Below are 25,092 nucleotides of genomic sequence, written 5' to 3' on the forward strand. Positions count from 1 at the left end.
TGAGGGCGCGTACAATGTTGCGGGAGACGTGGTCGTGCAGGCCTGGGACGGCACATCGGGAAAAGTAGTGCCGACTGGGAACCGAGTAGCGCGGGGCCGCCGCCGCCATCATGCTTTTGAAAGCCTCCGTTTCCACAAGCCTATATGGCAGCATTTCTAGGCTGATCAATTTTGCAATGTGCACGTTTAACGCTTGAGCGTGCGGGTGCGTGGCGTCGTACTTGCGCTTGCGCTCAAACAGTGGCGCTAGCGACGTCTGGACGCTACGCTGAGAGACATTGCTGGATGGGGCCGGGGACAGCGGAGGTGAGGGTGTGGGTGCAGGCCAGGAGACGGTACTGCCTGTGTCCTCAGAGGGGGGTTGGATCTCAGTGGCAGGTTGGGGCACAGGGGGAGAGGCAGTGGTGCAAACCGGAGGCGGTGAACGGGCATCGTCCCACCTTGTGGGGTGCTTGGCCATCATATGTCTGCGCATGCTGGTGGTGGTGCCTCCCCAGCTGATCTTGGCGCGACAAAGGTTGCACACCACTATTCGTCGGTCGTCAGGCGTCTCTGTGAAAAACTGCCACACCGTAGAGCACCTTGACCTCTGCAGGGTGGCATGGCGCGAGGGGGCGCTTTGGGAACCAGTTGGTGGATTATTCGGTCTGGCCCTGCCTCTACCCCTGGCCACCACACTGGCTCGGCCTGTGCCCACACCCTGACTTGGGCCTCCGCGTCCTCGCCCGCGTCCACGTCCTATAGGCCTACCCCTACCCCTCAGCATGGTGTATTAGCAGTAGTGCAGAAACAGAACGCTGTAATTAAATGTGCCGCTTATTGGCCTGTGGTTGGAGGCTGACTTCATTTACGGAACGCCAGGAAATAATTTGGCGCAAGCCTGCTGTAACACTTAGCTGGCTGCGTATTTGTAGAACTACTACACCCAGCACACACAGACCCAGAACACTGAGCACAGTGACAGGCAGGCCAAATAGATTTTTTGCCCAATATTTTTTTGAAAAGGACCACTGCGTATATTCAATCAATAATATATGTCTTCTGGCCCTGCCTACACAATTCTGTCCCTGGAGTATTACTGCAGGGCGCAATGCTCTGCACGGCCGATATACCAAAAAAAACAAAATGTGCAACACTGCAAAAAGCAGCCTCCACACTACTGCACACGGTTAGATGTGGCCCTAAGAAGGACCGTTGGGGTTCTTGAAGCCTACAATAACTCCTAACGCTCTCCCTGCCTCCACACTTCTGTCCCTGGAGTATTACTGCAGGGCGCAATGCTCTGCACGGCCGATATACCAAAACAAAAAAATGTGCAACACTGCAAAAAGCAGCCTCCACAGTACTGCACACGGTTAGATGTGGCCCTAAGAAGGACCGTTGGGGTTCTTGAAGCCTACACTAACTCCTAACACTCTCCCTACAGCAGCTCCAACACGATAGCACTGTCCCTCAGCTATGTGACAACGCATCTGAGGCGAGCCGCGGGAGGGGCCGATTTTTATACTCGGGTGACACCTGATCTCGCCAGCCACTCACTGCAAGGGGGTGGTATAGGGCTTGAACGTCGCAGGGGGAAGTTGTAATGCCTTCCCTGTCTTTCAATTGGCCAGAAAAGCGCGCTAACGTCTCAGAGATGAAAGTGAAAGTAACCCGAACATCGCGTGGTGCTCGTTACGAGTAACGAGCATCTCGAACACGCTAATACTCGAACGAGTATCAAGCTCGGACGAGTACGTTCGCTCATCTCTACCTATAATATAACACACCTGGGGCATCTTTTTTTTATAACTCTGCGTTACTCCTTTGCTATTCCTCCTCGAAATTAATGAGTAAATTGTCAACTGAATGTTGCTGGTTAGGGGTTCCCAGCACACTCTCACATTGTCCAATATGTTCTGGCTGTATAGAGACTCACTGGGCTGTTGCCAGCACCCAGCAAACCTGGGCAGGGTTAGGGTCAATCTGGTCCTCCTTCTTCAAAATCAGTTGTATCTGCAGCTTAAAGACATTGATACAATTGACTATGACAGTAGCTCTACAGGAAGCCAAGTGCCTCCTGCTCCACTATCTGGCGCCTTCTCTGTCACACCTGTGACATCGCTGATGTCATTCTGCATGATCCTGACCAAAGAGGCAAAGGATAAAGGATATATGGAAGTGTGTGGAGGTGAATATTATTTTATTTTCAGGGCTCAGTGGGGCCTACAAATAACTCAGGGGGCATAGTGGGGCCATATTAATGACTCAGGGGCATAGTGGGACTTTAGTAATGACTCAGAGGGCACAGTGGGGCCTTATTAATGACTCAGGGGGCACAGTGAGGCCTTATTAAGGATTGAAGGGGCACAGTGATGCCTATGAATGACTCACAGGGGGCCCACAGGGGCCTATAAATGACTGAAAGGACACAGTGGGGTCTATAAATGACCAAAGGGGAATAGCAGGGCCTATACATTTCTAAAGAAGCCCTCTGTGACTCTGTCACCCAAGGGTGCATGTAAACCTGGATGTCTGCCCTGGAGTAACATTTCTTTGTCAAGGGGAATAGTAATTTACTCATTTAATTACTAGTAGGAATAACAGAGGAACGGCACAGCACAGAGCTATAAGATGCACCAGAATTGTTATTTTATGGGCGACACAAGTATTTACTAATCAGATATGTCAGGAGAGGTGACAGATGCCCTTTAAGTAGAGTTTCAACATTTAAAGTGTTGTGTCCATCATGTAACCAGGACAGATTTCTATCCACTGATAGTAATCAATGTCAGTTCTAACTGAATGTCGGCAAGCAGAAAAGCATATTCACAAATGTTATAACTTTCAAAAATAACCTTTTCTTCTTTTGCTAAAACAATAATACGAGACACAAAAAGGACAGTCACATAATCATTTGGAAGAATTTCTAACTTACTCAGCCCTCTATCGCGCTCATCCTGATCTCCTTCTTGTACTTTTTTGCAACGACAACAAAGGCGCTTCAGAATGATATACAGGTGACTAAAGATTATCATTGGAGGTGGCAAAACTGGTCGGTCATGAAAAGTCATAATAAGCTGGTAACGCTGGAACTTCCACACCTGGTTCGAAATTGATTTTACTTCAAAAAATGTATTGCTGGAAAAAAAAGATTATTTATACATAGGAGTCACATAGTTAACATTACGTGTAATAATATGGAAGAAGTGACATATATATATATATATATATATATATATATATATATATATATATATATATATATATATATATATATATATATATATATATATATATACACGTATGTGTGGATTAGCACCCACTAGAGATGAGCGACTATACTCGCTAAGGCTAACTACTCGAGCGAGTAGTGCCTTAGCTGTGTATCCTCCCGCTCGTCTCTAAAGATTCGGCTGCTGGTGCGGGTGACAGGTGAGTTGCGGCAGTGAGCAGGTGGGAGCGGGGGGGAGAGAGGGAGAGAGAGATCTCCCCTCCGTTCCTCCTCGCTCTCCCCCGCCGCCGAATCTTTAGAGACGAGCGGGAGGATACTCGGCTAAGGCACTACTCGCTCATCTCTAGCACCCACCCATGTATTCCAGACCTGCATAGTTGGGGAATTGTTTGAGAAAAAAACGGACTACTTGTGCACTAGGGTAGTACCTGGTGGCCCTTAGCACAGAAAAAAATGCAATTGCTCATCGAATGTATTTTATTAAGGGTGGTTTTACATCTGCGTTGGAACCTCCAGTCAAAGCAGAAAAGCAGAACTTCGGGTGCAGGTATTAAACCACCCTAGCCCAAATAAAATGTATCACGGTATAGTACCTGGTAAGGAGCCCATGATCTTTTCTACTCTAGGGTCCGAATAACTCTCAGTCCATCCCTGCTCCTATCATGATGTTTTCGGCATTACTTAGAGTTGCTCTTCACACATTATTTCGGAAGTAGTTGACTGTCCTTACACCCAAACAAACAGCAGATGGCAGAATTTGACATGAGTACAAGTTTTCCTGCCTCCTGATACAACTCCATTTGAATCATTAGGCTTAGCTGGACTGTGCACTGCTTTCCTAATAGGCTTACGTTACCATCTGCTTTCTCTTAAACAGTAAGTGTCTGTTTTCTGTGGCTCACCAAGTAAATTCTAGGAAAAAGTGTTTAGTTTGGCATTTGACTCTGCCGTGAAATAAAGGGAATGAGTATCATCCGTCAGAAGAGATCATCTTGTTTAGACATTTAGTGACAGTAATGCTTTTTAAAGGAAACCAAAATAATTCTTGCTGATCTTAAACTCACCCACAGCGGCTGCCTTCTATGTCAGTTATCTGCTTACAACCTTGCAAATAACACTATTCAATGTATTTTCCACATTACACAAATTTATTGTTGTGAATGTCAAGAAAATAAGGAATACCTTCATTTTTGTTATTTATTTGTATTCGGCTTGGGCTACATGGAGTCTTTCTGTAGAGCGTTGTTCCACTTTTAGCTATGGAGCTACAGCTGCAGTCCAAGGGAATACTGAGCGTTGCGTTCAGCTAAGCGCACTCCTGTGAACTCCTGTAACATTGGAAAGTCACACTACAAAAAGTCTCCATGTAACCAGAGCCCAAAGAAGGCTCCGTTTACATTAGCATGATGGAGACAATTCATAGTGAAGTCATAACAGCTATGCCAACTCTGTTTTCAGATCCAGACGAATCTGATTGGCTTGTAAAGGGGTCTGCTAAGTTTTCCATCAGAGTTCTCCGGTACACTGCAGACTGTGTTACTTCTACCATCAAAAATCTAAAACTCATAACAGAAAGGTAAAAGTCTAAACAATAGTTCAATTTGTTCCTTAAAGGGATTATCTAGGCAGCCAACATACTCACCCTATCCAAGCAGCACCCCCTCCAGTCCAGTGTGAACAACAGGTCACTTTTTTGTGGTTTTCGTGGCCATTTCATTTTGCCAGGCTAGTATGCAGGTCTTGAACCCATGAATTATTACCTGGTATGTTGGCTTCATTTATCACTGGGATAGCTTATTTAATATCCTTAGGACTTCTTTCAGCATAACATGAGTGAAAGTCTAAAATAGGTTGTTGAGTTTAGAAAACCCATTTCGAAGGACCCTATTGGGGCACTTTCAGACTAGTGTATTTTTGGTGCGTGTTGAGGGGACTGTAAAACGGACCTAGTGTACATCTACAGGGCTAATCACATGCTTGTATTTTTACAGCTGTTTTTCAAACTCGCAGTACCTTCTATTTTTTCCATATTTGCCTCCGTATTTGTATTCTTTTCTATCAAATACAGATGAGTATTTTCCCAATAGAAAATAATAAAAATACAGAGGTGAACACAGATTAAAAATTGCTGACATACAGATGCAATAACTTTTGAAACACGTCCATAATACAGGTCCGTATTACGGACAGGCTTTTATAGGCTAGTCTGAAGCCGGCCTTAAAGAATTCAAAATTAATAGAGGAAAGTCCTTTGTTCAAGATCCTCTGTTGGCCGGAGTGGAGAGAGCTACAAAGAGTGTCGATCACTCTGGAGGACTTGTCCTGAGCTGCTTTACTCAATCCATTCATTTGAATGGGCCTGTGTAATGCTTCATTTTTCCCATGGTGGCGATGAAGGAAAATTAAACCCTAACTGACAGGCTTCCCAACAGATTACAGCTGTTCGTTAGGGGTCCCAACAGTGAAAAACGTTGTGATCAGCTGATTGTCAAAAAAAACCCTTTTATTAAGTAGGAATTGTCCAGTGCAGAGAGTCCCTCTAAGGAACATTTCAAGCATTGCCCCTTGTGCTTTGCATTGTGAGTAGAGATGAGCGAGCGTACTCGCTAAGGCTAATTACTCGAGTGAGTAGTGCCTTTTGCGAGTACCTGCCCGCTCGTCTCAAAAGATTCGGGTGTCGGTGGGGGCAGGGAGCAGCGGGGGAGACCGGGGAGATCTCTCTCTCCCTCCACCTGCCCCGCTACCCCCAGCTCACTCCCGCAACTCACCACTTACCCCCGCCAGCACCCGAATCTTTTAAGATGAGCAGGCAGATACTCCCAAAAGGCAATACTCGCTCGAGTAATTTGCCTTAGCGAGTACGCTCGCTTATCTCTATTTGTGAGCAATATGGAGTCAGGCCAGTCGCCGAAAGAAGTAGCAGGACTGTAAAGAAAGGTAGGGCTCGAATTGTGCTACCATACCAGGCAATTCTTCAATGGTTGTGGGAGCATCTTTTAAGCTAAATCTGCATCAGGCCTAGTTTTAACCATTCCTATAGCAATCCCATAGAGACTTTTAACAGGGGTCAGTTCATTGCCAGACCAGAAAGTTATTGGTTCAATTACTATTTACATGTTAACTATTCCTTGTGAAAGAAAATTAGCATCTGACAGTGTATAAATGGAAAACTTACTTGAACACTGCTATTAACAAGTTTACTAAGAGGATGTTTGCCACCAACAAATAACATGCCATGATGGCTGGAGTGAGCCAAGCACCAGGAATGCAAGGAGGGAGACGTTTTCCGTCATCATCATACAAGTTTTCGCCACAGGGAGCTGCAACAGAAAGCTATAATTATCAGCATTCCAGCACAGTTTTGATAATGAAATAATTCAATCAAGTCAGTGATTTCCAGGACTTTACTATTTATGACCGATCCTCAGGATAGGTTAGTTGATCAGAAGAGGTCTGTTCCTTGGGACAACAGGTCATTAGTTGTTATTGGGCCTGCTATCAATTTGGACAGCGCTGGAAGTTCTGTCCACATTGCAGTGGCTGAGGTTCGTAATGCAGGCAGTCCTGCCATTTAATTCAATAGAAACAGTGCCTACATTAAAAAAAAACACCACGGAACCTATGTGTGAACAAGAAACACCACCAAAAAAACTACTTGTATAAAATGAAGACCTCATCAAAAAGTGATTATTCTGGGGGTTTTTTAAGAAAAAAAAGCAGACAAAAAGGAAACCAGGATTAGACTGTTAATAACCTTTCTTCCGGATTTTTTTTTAACTTGAAACTCTTCTAATTGTGGATAGTGTGTTATATTTTATATATATGTAAGGTTTCTTTAGCTCTGTATATAAAAAAACAGAGCTCAGATCACAATAAAAATATATAAAGGAATTAAAGAACCCAGAATGTTGGAGCTAAAATTGACATGATGAAAAGAAGTAGAGATTCACTCCAGAGGCGTAACGTGAAGCTCCTGGGCCCCAATATAAAACCTGTAACAGGGCCCCCAACTATAATGCTTTGTTCATAGTACTGGGCTCCCTATATGGAGAAGAGAGGCCTTATGGGCCCCCCAAGGCTCCTGGGCCCGGGTGCAACCGCATCCCCTGCACCCTCTATAGTTATGCCCCTAATTCCCTCTAAGAATGCTACAATTAGACACCTGAAAGAGTTTTATATTGTCTAAAAAACAGTCTTCGAGCTCATTCACATTGGCATTGTGGTTTCTATCTTCCTGCCCCATAGTAGGAACAGGAAAATGGAATCCTTTGGCCAAACGTATCCGTCTTATGATGAAATCAAAGAGCTATGATTGTAATGGGGTCCATTCGGTATCCATTAAAGTGTTCTGGATTTTCCAGAATGAAACAGTGCTACTTTTTCCTGGTCTTTAATGGAAATCTTTGACAGAGGTTCTGAACAGAAAAGCTGATGCAGATGTGATGAGTCCTTATAATACAAGTTTAACTAATTGGAAGATGCAGATTTGTACTTCTAAATCCTGAAATTACATATTTTGCACATGCAGAGCTGAGTTGTAATTACCACATGTTACAACAAGATCTAGCAAAATCTCATTAGTAAATCTGCCCAATATTTTCAGATTGTCATTGAATCACTTTGTTACAGCGCCCATGTCTTTTGGTATAAACATCACATGTACTGTGTGAGTATAAGATGCATATTAGAGCTAAAAACATTAGGCACCATTTGTCTGTGGAATGATCAGCATCCACTTTTTATGTGGCAACTGTGTTTTAATCTATATACATGAATTATCAGACATTAAAGGTATTTTCCCACTACATAAATCTGCTTCACAACTACTCTGTACTTCCTGGTTGCTGCTGACCAGGATCTGTGACTGCTGCAGCCAATCACTGGCTATAGAAGGTCACTGCTGTGATCAGTGATTGGTTGTAGCAGTGACAAGTTCTAGTCAGCAACAACCAGGTAGTACAAAGTGGTTGTGAAGTAATTTTAAGTTGTGTGAAAGTCCCTTTAAGTATATGTCCCAAAATTTCTATACAGAGTCAAACACTGACAAGACATGCAAAAGCGCTAGATAAGTTCAGAGTTCAGAGGTAACTATATTTTACAAATTAATTTTAAAGTCACAGAAATTGGAACAAAAATAAAATGTTAAAAATACTTACGGTTTATCTCCATTGCGTACACTGTTCAGAAAAAGAATACAATGGGTAAGAAAGAGGAAAATAAGTAGATCAATATATAAAACATATAGATCAATATAACAGATACAATACTATACAATACAATAACAGATACAATACTAATGTCCATTGTCATTATTTTTCATGTCCTTCTTGAATTTTTTTAACATTGAAATCAATGAGAAGACCACATGAAGAAATGGAATGTGATGAATGATACAGGCTCATTCACATTCCTGTTGGGAGGGGTGGCCCAGAGCCATGGGAGCTTAGCCTGGCAGCAGTGGTATTGTTGGGCTACTAGTTCACTCCCCTTGGGGGCTCTATATTGTTGTGATGGGGGCTTGCCATGTGGTACTGCACGCAGTAGTGTAGGGTCCCACTAAAAAAAAAAGTCCCCATGATGTGCTTAGTGGGCTTATGCAGTTTGATCAAAATGTAACTAAGCCATAGATTAGGGCTCCTGCCTGCGGAATCCATGGTGAGCGTCCACCCAGCGGATCCACAGCAAAGGCCGCCCATAGCATGCACCCATATGGGAAATCGATTCTTCCTGCACACTTGTGGAAACCATTTGCAGTTTCTGCAAGTGGAGGAAAAATCTCAGCATGCTCCATTTTCATGTCAATGGAAGCCATCCGACCTGCAGCCATTCCGGAATTTTAAATTCCAGAATCCACGCAGATTCTGTACTGCACATGTGCAAAATCTATACTGCGCATGTGCACCGGTGTGATGGCCAGCCCATCCGCAGTACAGAAAAAGAAGAAAAGTGCAGGTACGTAGGGGTCACCAGCCGCGGTCATGGCTGGATTCTGTGCGGGATTCCACTGTCGGAATCTGAACCTGCTGTGTGCAGGAGGCCTTAATAAAAAATAAGTGGATGCACGCTCCATGTTTTTTTTCTGCAGTGATATTGTAAGCTACTTTTGTGATCCACAATAATAAATATTTTACTTTATCAATCGACACCTCTAAGGTTTTGTTCCCTCTTATCAGTTTTTTTTTTCTTTATCACTGTGCAATTTTGGTGACTGCAACATGTATGGAAAAGGATGTCCCAACACATACAGTACCAATGCTTTTGTTGTGCACAAATCACAGCGACAGATCTGTTCTCGACTCTATGTATTATTCACTGCTGAGAACCTACTATAATTAATAATATTTAACTTTAATAATACATTAAAGTCTTTTTCGTGGGACCCACTCTATGAAACCAAACAAGCATAGAATGAAATCTGGTGTCATTACAATTCCCAGATTTCTACTTATCAGACCCAAAGATACAGCACCGGTATCTTGGCCATATATGGGTTGTGAGTATTGGGGGATGCAATATAGAGCCGATTATGATGAAGACATATACAAATTGGTTCTTGGTTCCCCACACAACTCGTTCACGTATGTGTACGGTTCACGTATGGTCTACAGATACATGCCTATCATGGTTAAAACCATGGGGTATGAATTGGCAGATAATTGTTTCCCCAAGGTGATATATCTATTTATAGTAATAAAGTGATATCATTATTACCATTAGAGATGAGCGAACGTGTTCGTCCGAGCTTGATATTCGTGCGGATATTAGGGTGTTCGGGATGTTCGTTATTCGTAACGAACACCATGCGGTGTTCGGGTTACTTTCACTTCCTTCCCTGAGACGTTAGCGCGCTTTTCTGGCCAATTGAAAGACAGGGAAGGCAATACAACTTCCCCCTGTGTTGTTCCAGCCCTATACCACCCCCCTGCTGTGAGTGGCTGGCGAGATCAGGTGTCCGCCTAATATAAAAGTCGGCCCCTCCCGTGGCTCGCCTCAGATGCCTTGTGAGTTAGATGAGGGACAGTGCTGTTTGTACCGGAGCTGCTGTAGGGAAAGAATTGGTAGTTAGTGTAGGCTTCAAGACCCCCAAAGGTCCTTATTAGGGCCACTGATAGCTGTGTGTTGGCTGCTGTTAGCAGTGGCAATTTTTTTTCTTCTCAAAATCGCCTCTGCAGAGCGTTGCACCCGGCATTAGGGACAGAAGTGTTGCATAGGCAGGGAGAGTGTTTAACCGTGTGCAGTACTGTGCTGGCTGCTGTTAGCTGTGCTGCATTTTTTTTTACTTTTCAAAATCGCCTCTGCAGAGCATTGCACCCTCCATTGATACTGCAGGGAAAGAATTGTGTAGGCAGGGCCACAACACAGTTATTATTCATTGAATATACGCAGTGCGGCCTTTTGCTTGTAAAACAAGTGAAAAAAATTCTATTTGACCTGCCTCTGTCCGTCCTAAGGGCTGTGGACACGTGTCGGCTGCGTGTGCAACGTTTAAAAATCAGACGCACCCAGCTACGTTTTACTGCTGGCTTCGCCATTTGCTTTCCTTAATTGGGAAAAAAAATACCTGCTCTGCCAGAGTTATAATAACTCTGCTACCCTCAAGTTCTGTGCCACATTAGCAGGGCCACAGCACAGTTATTAAACTTCTCATGTTCATTGAATATACACAGTGCTGCCTTTTGGTGGAAAAAAACTGAAAAAAATTCTATTTGTCCTGCCTCTGTCCATCCTAAGGGCGGTGGACACGTGTCGGCTGCGTGTGCAACGTTTAAAAATCAGACGCACCCAGCTACGTTTTACTGCTGGCTTCGCCATTTGCTTTCCTTAATTGGGAAAAAAAATACCTGCTCTGCCAGAGTTATAATAACTCTGCTACCCTCAAGTTCTGTGCCACATTAGCAGGGCCACAGCACAGTTATTAAACTTCTCATGTTCATTGAATATACGCAGTGCTGCCTTTTGGTGGAAAAAAACTGAAAAAAATTCTATTTGTCCTGCCTCTGTCCATCCTAAGGGCGGTGGACACGTGTCGGCTGCGTGTGCAACGTTTAAAAATCAGACGCACCCAGCTACGTTTTACTGCTGGCTTCGCCATTTGCTTTCCTTAATTGGGAAAAAAATACCTGCTCTGCCAGAGTTATAATAACTCTGCTACCCTCACGTTCTGAGACACATTAGCAGGGCCACAGCACAGTTATTAAACTTAGATTATTCATTCACTAGAGGCAGTGGGGCCTTTCGTTTTCAAAAAAGGGAAAAAATTATATTTGGCCTGCAGTCTTGCGCCAATTTATTTCCTGCCTGTGAAATCAAATCACTGGTAATACAGCATGCTGAGGGGTAGGGGTAGGCCTAGAGGACGTGGACGCGGCCGAGGACGCGGAGGGCCAAGTCAGGGTGTGGGCACAGGCCGAGCTCCTGATCCAGGTGTGTCGCAGCCGACTGCTGCGCGATTAGGAGAGAGGCACGTTTCTGGCGTCCCCACATTCATCGCCCAATTAATGGGTCCACGCGGGAGACGGTTATTAGAAAATGAGCAGTGTGAGCAGGTCCTGTCCTGGATGGCAGAAAGTGCTTCGAGCAACCTATCGTCAACCCGCAGTTCTGCGCCGTCCACTGCTGCAAATCCGAATCCTCTGTCTGCTGCTCCTCCTTCCTCCCAGCCTCCTCACTCCACTACAATGACACCTGCTCAGGAGCGGGAACACTCCCAGGAACTGTTCTCGGGCCCCTGCTTAGATTGGGCAGCAGCGGTTCCTCTCCCACCAGAGGAGTTTATCGTCACTGATGCCCAACCATTCGAAAGTTCCCGGGGTCCGGGGGAAGAGGCTGGGGACTTCCGCCAACTGTCTCAACAACTTTCTGTGGGTGAGGAGGACGATGATGATCAGACACAGTTGTCTTGCAGTGAGGTAGTAGTAAGGGCAGTAAGTCCAAGGGAGCAGCGCACAGCGGATTCGGAGGAAGAGCAGCAGGACGATGAGGTGACTGACCCCACCTGGTGTGCAACGCCTACACAGGACAGGTCTTCAGAGGGGGAGGCACGGGCAGCAGCAGGGCAGGTTGCAAGAGGCAGTGCGGTGGCCAGGGGTAGAGGCAGGGCCAGACCGAATAATCCACCAACTGTTTCCCAAAGCGCACCCTCGCGCCATGCCACCCTGCAGAGGCCGAGGTGCTCTAAGGTCTGGCAGTTTTTCACAGAGACGCCTGACGACCGACGAACAGTGGTGTGCAACCTTTGTCGCGCAAAGCTCAGCCGGGGAGCCAACACCAACAGCCTCACCACCACCACCATGCGCAGACATATGATGGCCAAGCACCCCACAAGGTGGGACGAAGGCCGTTCAGCGCCTCCGGTTTGCACCCCTGCCTCTCCCCCTGTGCCACAACCTGCCACTGAGATGCAACCCCCCTCTCAGGACACAGGCACTACCGCCTCATGGCCTGCACCCACACCCTCATCTCCGCTGTCCTCGGCCCCATCCAGCAGTGTAGTTCAGCGCACCGTCCAGCCGTCGCTTGCGCAACTGTTGGAGTGCAAGCGCAAGTACGCCGCCACGCACCCGCACGCTCAAATGTTAACCGTCCGCATAGCAAAATTCATCAGCCTTGAGATGCTGCCGTATAGGGTTGTGGAAACGGAGTCCTTCAAAAGTATCATGGATGCGGCGGCCCCCGCGCTACTCAGTTCCCAGTCGCCACTACTTTTCCTGATGTGCCGTCCCAGCCCTGCACGACCACGTCTCCCGCAACATTGTACGCGCCCTCACCAACGCGGTTACTGCCACGGTCCACTTAACAACGGACACGTGGACAAGCACAGGCGGGCAGGGCCACTACATCTCCCTGACGGCACATTGGGTGAATTTAGCAGAGCCTGGGACCGCTCACGTCCTACCCACCCCCAGAATTGCGGGCCCCAGCTCGGTGGTGGTATCTGCGGAGGTGTATGCTTCCTCCACTAAAGCACCCTCCTCCTCCTCCTCCTCCTCCTCCTCTGTCTCGCAATCAAGATGTGTTAGCAGCAGCAAGCGTCAGCAGGCCGTGCTGAAACTACTCAGCTTAAGCGATAAGAGGCACACGGCCCACGAACTGCTGCAGGGTCTGACACAGCAGACCGACCGCTGGCTTGCGCCGCTGAGCCTCCAACCGGGCATGGTCGTGTGTGACAACGGCCGTAACCTGGTGGCGGCTCTGCAGCTCGGCAGCCTCACGCACGTGCCATGCCTGGCCCACGTCTTTAATTTGGTGGTTCAGCGCTTTCTGAAAAGCTACCCACGCTTGTCAGACCTGCTCGTAAAGGCGCGCCGGCTCTGCGCACATTTCCGCAAGTCCCACACGGACGCTGCCACCCTGCGCACCCTGCAACATCACTTTAAGCTGCCAGTGCACCGACTGCTGTGCGACGTGCCCACACGGTGGAACTCTACGCTCCACATGTTGGCCAGGCTCTATGAACAGCGTAGAGCTATAGTCGAATACTAACTCCAACATGGGCGGCGCAGTGGGAGTCAGCCTCCTCAATTCCTTTCAGAAGAGTGGGCCTGGTTGGCAGACATCTGCCATGTCCTTGGTAATTTTGAGGAGTCTACCCAGGTGGTGAGCGGCGATGCTGCAATCATTAGCGTCACCATTCCTCTGCTATGCATCTTGAGAAATTCCCTGCAAACCATAAAGGCAGCTGCTTTGCGCTCGGAAACGGGGGCGGTGGAAGACAGTATGCCGCTGGATAGTCAGGGCACCCTCCTGTCTATTTCTCAGCGCGTACAGGAGGAGGAGGAGGAGCATGAGGAGGATGAGGAGGAGGGGGAAGAGACAGCTTGGCCCGCTGCTGACGGTACACCGGCTGATTGCCTGTCATCCTTTCAGCGTGTATGGCCTGAGGAGGAGGAGGAGGAGGAGGATCCTGGCAGTGATCTTCCTAGTGAAGACAGCCATGTGTCGCGTACAGGTACCCTGGCACACATGGCTGACTTCATGTTAGGATGCCTTTCTCGTGACCCTCGCGTTGCACGCATTCTGGCCACGACGGATTACTGGGTGTACACACTGCTCGACCCACACTATAAGGAGAACCTGCCCACTCTCATTCCCGAAGAGGAAAGGGGTTCGAGAGTGTTGCTATACCACAGGACCCTTGCGGACAAGCTGATGGTAAAATTCCCAGCCGACAGCGCTAGTGGCAGAAGGCGCAGTACCGAGGGCAAGGTAGCAGGGGAGGTGCGGAGATCGAGCAGCATGTACATCCCAGGCAATGCAACAGTCTTTAAGGGCCTGGTCAGCTTTATGGCTCCCCACCAAGACTGTGTCACCGCTCCCCAGTCAAGGCTGAGTCGGCGGGAGCACTGTAAAAGGATGGTGAGGGAGTACGTAGCCGATCGCACGACCATCCTCGGTGACGCCTCTGCCCCCTACAACTACTGGGTGTCGAAGCTGGACACGTGGCCTGAACTAGCGCTGTATGCCCTGGAGGTGCTTGCTTGTCCTGCGGCTAGCGTCTTGTCGGAGAGGGTGTTTAGTGCGGCTGGGGGAATCATCACAGATAAGCGTAGCCGCTTGTCAACCGACAGTGCCGACAGGCTAACACTCATCAAGATGAACGAAGGCTGGATTTCCCCAGACTTCTGTTCTCCACCAGCGATACGTAAGCAATACGTAGGCTGCACCCACGGATGGAAGCTACGTTCTCTCTCACCATCCAAAACGGGGACATTTCTGCTTCATCAATCTGTGTCTAATATTCCTCCTCCTCCTCCTGCTCCTCCTCCTGAAACCTCACGTAATCACACTGAACGGGCAATTTTTCTTAGGGCCACAAGGCTCACTCAAATAATTTTTCTGAACAATTTTTATAAGTTTCAATGCGCTTAAAAGCGTTGGAACTTTAACTTGAACCAATTTTTCGTTACACTGGGCTGCCTCCAGGCCTAGTTACCACTTAAGCCACATTAACCAAAGCGATTCACCTGCCATCTTGGTTGGGCATGGCCAATTTTTACTGAGGTACATTAGTACTGTTGGTACACCAATTTTTTGGGGCCCTCACCTACAGTGTAATCATAGCAATTTGTATGTTCTTCGCCTGCACTCATGGTACAGAAAGGTGTGTGGGGTTGGCCTACACTTTAGCTACATAAATGTAACTTGGGCCTTGGCTATACTAAGGCTACTGAAATGGAACTAAGACTGCGCTCCCACTATACTGCTGCTTCAGAATTGTTACTGGGGTCTGTCTTGAGTGCTACTATTGCTGACATGGAACGAAGACTGCGCTCCCGCTATACTGCTGCTTCGGAATTGTTACTGGGGCCTGTCTTGAGTGCTACTATTGCTGACATGGAACGAAGACTGCGCTCCTCCTATAATGCTGCTAGTGATATGTTAGTGAGGCCTGTCCTAATGCTACGGCTGAAATGTTACGAATTCTGGGCTCTGCCTATACCGCTGCTAATGGTATGTCTCTGGGGTGTGGAAACAGAGGCTTCCCAAAGACATGATGGCGGCGAGGCCATTTCCCACCAACGCGGTTACTGTTAAGGTGCATATAACCACGGACACGTGGAGAGGACACGTAGTGCCTCAAAAACATCCCCCTCCTCCTCCAACAGGGAAAACATTCTTGGCAAATGCCTTTGCATTGGTTCGTCTGGTGGCAGTCCAAGAATTTCACCTTTACCGACACAACAAGAGAGCCCCCACACCATCCCCCCGCCACGGCCCACTTAATCCTGGCCGCATTCCGAAAAGCAACAAAATACAACCGTGCTACTAGGTCCGCAGTCACCACCACATTACCACCAACGCGGTTACTGTTAAGGTGCATATAACCATGGACACGTGGAGAGGACACGTAGTGCCTCAAAAACATCCCCCTCCTCCTCCAACAGGGAAAACATTCTTGGCAAATGCCTTTGCATTGGTTCGTCTGGTGGCAGTCCAAGAATTTCACCTTTACCGACACAACAAGAGAGCCCCCACACCATCCCCCCGCCACTGCCCACTTAATCCTGGCCACATTCCGAAAACCAACAAAATACAACCGTGCTACTAGGTCCGCAGTCACCACCACATTACCACCAACGCGGTTACTGTAAAGGTGCATATAACCACGGACACGTGGAGAGGACACGTAGTGCCTCAAAAACATCCCCCTCCTCCTCCAACAGGGAAAACATTCTTGGCAAATGCCTTTGCATTCGTCCGTCTGGTGGCAGTCCAAGAATTTCACCTTTACCGACACAACAAGAGAGCCCCCACACCATCCCCCCGCCACTGCCCACTTAATCCTGGCCGCATTCCGAAAACCAACAAAATACAACCGTGCTACTAGGTCCGCAGTCACCACCACATTACCACCAACGCGGTTACTGTTAAGGTGCATATTACCAGTCTGACTGGGGCATGCAGACACCTTGACAGAATGAATAGTGTGTGGCACATAGGTTCCCCATTGCTATGCCCACGTGTGCAGCTCCTGATGGCGGTGGCACAGGATTATATTTCTCATTGCTTCTGTACAGCATTGTGGGCTATCTCCCCGCCCCTTTTAAAGAGGGTCGCTGCCTAGCCGTGCCAACCCTCTGCAGTGTGTGCCTGCGGTTCCTCCTCATGGCAGACGCACTTCTAAATAGACATGAGGGTGGTGTGGCATGAGGGCAGCTGAAGGCTGCGCAGGGACACTTTGGTGTGCGCTGTGGGGGGGAGGGGGGGGCGGTTGGTCAGCATGTAACCCAGGAGAAGTGGCAGCGGAGTGTCATCCAGGCAGTGATTGTGCTTTGTTGTAGCTAGTGTGGTGCTTAGCAAAGGTATGCCATGCTAATGAGGGCTTTTCAGAAGTAAAAGTTGTTGGGAGGGGGGGGGGGGGCCCACTCTTGCCGGTATTGTGGCTTAATAGTGGGACCTGTGAACTTGAGATGCAGCCCAACATGTAGCCCCTCGCCTGCGCTATCCGTTTCTGTGTCATTCCCATCACTTTCTTGAATTGCCCAGATTTTCACACATGAAAACCTTAGCGAGCATCGGCGAAATACAAAAATGCTCTTGTCGCCCATTGACTTCAATGGGGTTCGTTATTCGAAACGAACCCTCGAACATCGCGGGAAGTTCGTTTCGAATAACGAACACCCGAACATTTTGGTGTTCGCTCATCTCTAATTACCATCTAGATAATTTTTGATATAATCATTACATCTACTGATTATGATTTCTCACTTTGAGAAAACAAGTAGTGAGACTGAGACTTAGTTAATGATTTCCATTAGCTGCATTGTGGCGTGTAGCGAATATAGATAAACTCCAAGTTCCATTACGATCACACGTATCTGTGCATGTGTTGTTTTCACAAGCACCTATCTGCCTAATAGTGTGGGTTGTCTCTCTCTAGATGCTAATACATGTCCAAGAGGATTCCCAACTCCTATGGATTAATTTTATAGTGTCATTTAAGGAATGTTTAATCTTGCACGATTTCTAATCTAGCTCAGATATATGCTGATCTTTTATGAGACTGTAGATGAGGTCTCATGCACCCTAAGTGCTAACTAATAGGTGGTCTAATACGGATGTTGTCCTTTCTATCTCTTGTACCTATTGACACATTTCTACAGCTACAATATCACTACTGTTTCATCAGGATAGTTTAACTTGCACATTCACACAGGTATATGGCCATGATGAGAGGCTAGCATGTTTTCTGGCATATATCAACGCACAACCTCTAGGTTATGATACCCCAATATGAACTGACAGATCTGGTAGGCACTAGCCAGGTGTCTGTTTAAATAGTTTGGGCTCCACCCACTCGTAATGGAGGGGTTGTCCTTTTGCACCCTTTGGTATGTGTCTGGAATCATTCCTGGGTAGGTGTTGTGCACAAACTGCACTCATTGCCATCAGTTTCCATGTTCTTTTTGAATGTTTTTGGGAGTAAACCCAGCTAGGGCACTTCAGCTCCCATCCTCTATGATGCACATCCAGCCCACTGCAGCGGGATGGATTCATTGCCAGGGATTCGAAGCGGCAGGTCCCTGGCGATTAGCTATTAATGATTGATCTTCAGGATAGGTCATGAACAGTTTTTGCCAGGAAAACTTCTTTAATTCAGTTCAGAAGTAAAAATCTTCTAATATCTGCCAATCTTTAGCACAGAGTCCTGAGTATATTCCTACAATTATAATCACTACACATTTAGTTGCTGTCTAATGAATTATGGTGTCCTATATTTTACATATTGAATGGTAATTTAAGAAAGAAGATATTTATTACTTAAAACTGGAAAGTATATGGAGAACCTTCTGACCTTGCAATTTAAAATTATTAGAATGGGATTGGTTGCTGGAACCTTCCTTCCATCAGCTGTCATTGGTGGGATTCCACAATGTGAATTTCTCCTGCTATGGAGCATGAAAGGGTTTTCCCAGAAATTACTAGATAGTGGCTATTTTAATGCCAGCAGTCCCCAAGATTAGAGGGACTGCTGGCATTAAAGGTAAGAGTGCCCCATAGCCAGTATTAAAATGGGACCCCCTTTTAATGCAGGTTAACAGAACTACACTCCTAGCCACCTGGAACAGGATGCTTACTTGCCCCATCTCATTTCCATAGTATTTGGGCTAATTTTCCATATTCTTGTTTGTAGGAAAGGAGATCCATGCATGGGTGCTGAAGTATGCAGCCAACTTGAGATTACCCCTTATGTTTAGATACCCCATATTAGCAACATGGTGTATGTTTATGATACCTTGCTTCTTTAGGCCCAGATATCTTGAAATGTAACATGCCATTCTTCTATATAGTCTAATAATATTTATTATAGAATGGTAGTGAATGGGGTAGATGTTCCTTCTGGAGTATCAATGGGGATCATTTTTATACCTTTACTCAGCTCTAATTAACAAAGTGTGTTGTGGAAATCAAAACTGCTGGTGCTGTCTATAACCGTGACTTAGTGCAGGCATGTCTTATATCAGTACCATGTTTTCCCGAAAATAAGACCCTTTCTTATATTAATTTTTGTGCTAAAAGAGGCACTAAGTCTTATATTTGGGGGAGGTCTTATTATTCGTACCTAGCAGGCTTGGTCCAGGTCCCTCCTGCTGCTCTCCACAGCTGCAATGCGGTTCCCGCAGTCCTCGGTCGCTCACACAACATCATTTCCTGGTTAAAGGATTCATAAATCCCACCTCCAGGAAGCAATGGCTGTGATTGGTTCTTTGACCACTGCTCCACCAATGAATGCAGCGCTGGTTGAACCAATGTGATGGCCGTGATTAGTTTATCCAGCACTGCATTGATTGGCTGAGCAGTGGTGCAAGAACCCATCAACAGTCATCACATTGTAGAGGCAGGATTTATGAATTGGCTGAGCCGCGGCCAATCACAGCCATTGCATTAGTTCATCCAGCGCTGCATTGATTGGTTGAGCAGTGGTCAAAGAACCAATCATAGCCATCGCTTCCTGGAGGTGGGATTTATAAATCCCATAACCAGGAAGTGATGTTGTACGAGCGGCTAAGGAACCTTAGAGAGCAGTGGGAGGAACCAGGACCAAGCCTACTAGGTAATGTATTCTTTTTTTAATGTAGTGTAACTAGGGCTTGTTTTGGGGGAAGGGCTTACATTTAAAGCCATCATGAAAAATAGGCTAGGTCTTATTTTCGGGGCAGGTCTTATTTTGGGGGAGACAGGGTATATACTTTAAGATAAGGTGAATAAGCCTACAAATAATATATAAACATTGTATTTTTACACTCCAAATTAAAGCAGATAATCTGTTAATTTGGACTGATCATCTGCCTGGGAAGCAGCAAGCAGAGTCTTACTATGAACTCTAGTCTTACGGTCAATCTGGTCTGCAAACACCTCTCCGTAGATCATCCAGTATGGCATGTAAAAGATGTTGCGAGCTAGTCTCCATGATGGCTCCTCATCTGGGTGCAAAATGGCCTGTCTTGCCACACCAAAACTCATCAACACAACCAGCATTATGATAACAAAGTATAGCATGTCAATCATCTATAAAACAGGAAATAAAACAAAATAACCAAAGTAGAAAAAAATCATAAAATACCACTTAAACTTATGTTTGCATATATTCTACAAAAATCCTAAAATAAGGGTAATTTATGTCCTAAAATAAGATCTCAAGTAAACTGAACTAAATTTCCCTAGTTTTTCAAATAAAACTCATCCATTATATGCTGAACTGTTCTGCAACTTTTTAATGTACTTTGTGTTTTAACTTCTCACCGCCTTCAAAATCTCTACTTGCTGTTAGTGAATAGAAACATTTTTCATTCATACAAGTTCTCTAAGTATTAAATATTATATACTGTTTTATTCATTTTTACTTCAAAAATCCTTGGCTGACTTACCATTTTTCCAATCATCATGACGTAGGGTCCGAGGTATTTGTTGACTCCAAATATATCCAAGACTCGAATATACCAAAAGATAATGTCCACACAGTATATGACTCTTCCATAACCCATGTATGGTTGATTTTGCAGTCTGAGAATTGCTCCGATTAAAAACACGGAAATGGCCACAAGATCAGTGATATTCCAATATTCTTGTAACCAGACCTTTATTTTCTGGCTCAGCTTTCCTGGTTCAGACATTAGAATCTGCCAAAAAATGGGGTTAACAAAAATAGGATGAAATAAAGTTTTTCATAACTCTGTGGAAACACACATTGAAATAAAGTTTAACCACGTATTGACTGGACTATTTTGCACCTTAGGGACTAAGCAATATTTTTTGCTTTTACATTGTTGTGTTCCAAAAAACATACCATTTTTATCTTTTCATCAACATAGCAGTTTGAGGGCTTGTTTTTTGCAGAACAAGTAGGTTTTTTTAAATTACACTACTTTGGGGTACACATAATATATTTTTAATGTTAATTGTTTTGGGTGGGGATGGAAAAAGCCCAGAAATGTTGCTATTTTTTTTACAGTATACATAAGGTATAAATAACATTCAATTGGGTCAATATGATTACAGCAATATAAAATTTATATAGTTTTTATGTGTTACTACTTTTCCACAGTAAAAAAATCATTTGGTTTGCATCACCACATTCCACAACCCATAACATTTTCACTTTTCCACCAAATGAACTTTGAGAGGTAATGTTTATTGAGAGATGAGTTGAAGTTTTAATTGGTACCATTTTGGGCTACATGTAAATTTTTTTTATTGCTTTTCATTGCATCTTTGAAAAAGCGGATGAATGAAAAATAGCAATTCTGCCAATAATTACTGTTTTTTAACACTGTTCTACATGTGGGATAACGGACATAATACTTATAGTACAGGTCATTATGAAGACAGCAATATTTAATGTGTATTTTTGCATTTTCCATAGAAAGAGGAGTTTTGTAGGAAACAATGTGGTGTTTTTTAATTAAACTTTTCCTGATCTAAAATGCCAAGGGTGCAACTCGTGTAGTGGTACAGACATTCTCTAGGGGATGAGCCCCTTCTACAATGCTCCTGGTTTTTCCGACATCTAATAGGTGTTCGGAAGCTAAATTTGTGTTTGTGTGTCAGGCTATTTACTAGTTTTTTAATTCATTACTAAATAAAGGTTATATTTTAGAGATTAGAATCTCCGCAGTGAAAGGGCGCTTTTATAAGGTACAATTGGAAGGCATATGAGAACTCCTGTAGATGGCAAAATCATGTGTCCAAGCTCTGTAAAATGGCATACAGAGTCATTAAATCCCCATATCACAATTCTATATCAATAATAGAGATCACACTGGATAGAGACTTATCAGCATAGAAATTTACTGGGCTATTGATTGTCTATGCTAATCTTAATACCATCCAGTGATCATCGGAACATCAATAATAGAGATTACATTGGATGGTGACTTATTAGCATAGAAAATTACTGGGCTATTTATCACTCTGTGTTATATGCACTAGGAGTGCAGGCCACTTCCGTTAAAACACTTAATGGACATTGGCTTCAATATTACACTTGGTGTGGAAATTTGAGACACTTTTGAAAGTGGTACACTAGTGGGTGATTTATCAACAATACCAATTACAGCCCAATGTGTACATTGGAGTGAGCTATATCAAGTACATGCACCATCGATCACGAATTACGTGTGATTCGGTGATTTGAAAACCAATGTTGCATGATATTTATCCGACAGTAAAACCATCTTGCTAGTGTGCCTCAACATTAACGGTAGCGTCACAGCCTTAACAATAAAAGGCATATGGTGGCCCTTCTTTGTGTCTATGGGTCATTTTTATCTCACCAGCTGTTGGTGAGCAGCGATATAGTACTGCAGTCCAATTTATCTTAGATGACGAACAGTATTGTCCCATATTATAACCTAGAGTTAGTGCTATAACACAAATGATTCTAGATATATCCAGAATAGTTGAGAGTGAATAATCATCGTAAGCACGATCTCAACTTATATACTTTTGTGGAGTTTGTCAATACGTCGTTTTTAACCATTATTAATAAAAGTTATATTTTATATTTTTTGGTCCTTTCAGTGATAATCGTCTTTCAATTAAGGACGTTACTGCCGTGGTGACAGTCCCATAATGTACGGGGATTCAACTCCCCCCGAAAAAGAAAACAGGCCTTTTTATCCTATATGACACACCGCCCAGATATTATATTACTTGTATCCAAGAAACCCACTTCTCTCAATCCTCCTCACCTAACTACTTCCATCCTAAATACACAAGATTTTATTCCACTTCTGCTTCTACAAAACACAGAGGGGTACTGACTAGAGATGAGCGAACGTGTTCTTAACGAACACTTACGCACCCGAACACCGGCTTTTCCGAGGACTTCCGTGTTCGCGCGTAAGTATTCGGGGGGCGCCGGGGGGCGGGGAGAGGCGCGGCAGCGCGGGCGGCAGCAGCGGGGAACAGGGGGGAGCCCTCTCTCTCTCCCTCTCCCCCCCACTCCCCGCCGCAACCCCCCGCGCTGCCACGGCGACCCCCGAACTTTTTTCGCCCGAACACGGAATTCCTCGCGAAGTTCGGTGTCCGGGCGAAAAGGGGCGGAGCCGAACACGTTCGCTCATCTCTAGTACTGACTCTTTTACAACTCCTTTCCTTTTCATATAAATCAAATGGACATAGATAAGGAGGGTCGGTTTTGTCTGGTCTCGGGCACATTGTATGATCAACAAGTAGTCTTCATTAATGTCTACGCCCCCTTGGAAAACCCTTTGCTTACGCTGCTCCTCCCTAGCCACAAACTAGCAAAATATACATTGGCAAAATAAATTTGGGCAGGAGATTTTAATCCCCCATTCTTCCAGAAATTGGACAGAATGGCTCTTAAACCTGACAGGTTTACCAAACCAGAGAGATGAAGATGGTCAGAACCCCTGGCATCTCTCTCACTAGCTGACTATTGGAGGGAACTCCATGGCAATAAACAAGGCTGTACATATTATTCTCCAATGGCCCATCTATATTCTAGACTAGCCTACATACTTATTTCAACCACTCTCTTACCAAATTGCAAATTAATGCCCTGCTATCACAACAAGTAGAAAGAGCCCTTCAGTGGACAGGAGCAACTTATTACAAATATGCAAATAAGCCAGACCGCCTGCTAGCAGCTAGCTTGCGAAATAAGGCAAAAATTAACACAGTGTTTAAAATCAACACCCACCAAGGGAGTACGACATTCAATTCTGACCGATTCCATAATGTCTTTCATAATAATACCACTCTATATAAAGCCCAGTATAGTACTGCAACGTCCCTAAGAGATGCTTTTTTAACCCCTTAACGACTGCCCCATCGGGAAACTACGTCCTGCCTAAGTGGGCTTTAATCCTAGAGGACGTAGTTTTATGCATCCTCTTTGGATTAAAGCTCTGCAGGCTCTGGTTGTGACAGCTCCATGCTGTCGGTGCCCGCAGGTAGCCGACAGCATGGAGCTGTCATCCTGGGCTGCAGGCAGTCCCCACCGGCATTGCGATCAGCGCTATCCATATAGCGCCGATCGCAATAAAGTAAATAAAAATGTGTAAAAAGTCAGATATTCAGCTGCCCTGATGGATCGGATCCATCAGGGCAGCTGAAAATACTCACCCGACTTGTCCGCGGTGTCCCCCGGAGATCTGGTCCTCCCGGACCCGCCGCCGGCCTCCTGTGCATGCGCGCCAGACGATGACGTCACGCACATGCGCAGAAGCCCGGGAGCCCCCGGCAAATTTCAAATCTCCTGGCTTCCGGCTCCTGAAGGTAGCCGGGAACCAGGAGGTGTTACCGGGGACCACTGTGAGCGGTCCCCGGGCCCACGATCGCCGCTATCCATTGGATAGCGGTGATCGCGAAAAAGTTAAAAAAGTTTTAAAAAAGTAAAGTTTCACCTCCCCTCATGGATCGGATCCATGAGGGGAGGTGAAAATACTCACCCCCGGTCCTCAGCGGTGTCCCGATGTCCCGGGACCCGAAGTCCCCATCTGCGCATGCGCGCCCAATGTCAGAGGGGCTCAAGCCCCGGGAAATTTAAAATCCCTCTGCTCCTGGCTGCCATGTGTAGCTAGGAGCAGAGGGATGTCACTGGGGACATGATCCAATGGATGACAGTGATCATGTAAAGTAAAAAAAAGTGTAAAAAGTAAAAAAAAATTTTAAAAAGGGGTAAAAAGTAAAAAAAAAACATTTTAAAAAGTTTAAAAAAGTGAAAAAAGCTTGCGTTTCATCTCCCCCCAGGGATCATATCCGTGAGGGAGGATGAAATGACGTACCTAAGACCCACGTATTTATCCGCAAACCTTACCCCAGCTTCTGCGAACGCGCCTGTCTCCAAAATGGCAGGCGCATGCGCAAAAGCTATGGTAATTTAAAATCTCCCTGCTCCTGGCTACAAAACT

General features: G+C 45.6%; 1 protein-coding gene across 1 annotated transcript in view; it reads right to left on the reverse strand.

Moving 5' to 3' along the window:
* The window catches only part of TRPM1 (transient receptor potential cation channel subfamily M member 1), a 166,709-nt gene that overhangs the window by 10,491 nt on the left and 131,126 nt on the right, over window positions 1-25,092 (reverse strand). The window contains exons 21-25 of the mRNA XM_066592492.1: window positions 20,584-20,835; window positions 20,050-20,224; window positions 8,371-8,391; window positions 6,390-6,534; window positions 2,918-3,120 (exon numbers count right to left, since the gene is read on the reverse strand). Coding sequence (XP_066448589.1) covers window positions 2,918-3,120; window positions 6,390-6,534; window positions 8,371-8,391; window positions 20,050-20,224; window positions 20,584-20,835 — 796 coding nt within the window. The remainder of the gene's footprint in view (window positions 1-2,917; window positions 3,121-6,389; window positions 6,535-8,370; window positions 8,392-20,049; window positions 20,225-20,583; window positions 20,836-25,092) is intronic.

This window comes from Eleutherodactylus coqui, chromosome 2 (assembly GCF_035609145.1).
Source record: "Eleutherodactylus coqui strain aEleCoq1 chromosome 2, aEleCoq1.hap1, whole genome shotgun sequence".
Taxonomy (NCBI): Eukaryota; Metazoa; Chordata; class Amphibia; order Anura; family Eleutherodactylidae; genus Eleutherodactylus; species Eleutherodactylus coqui.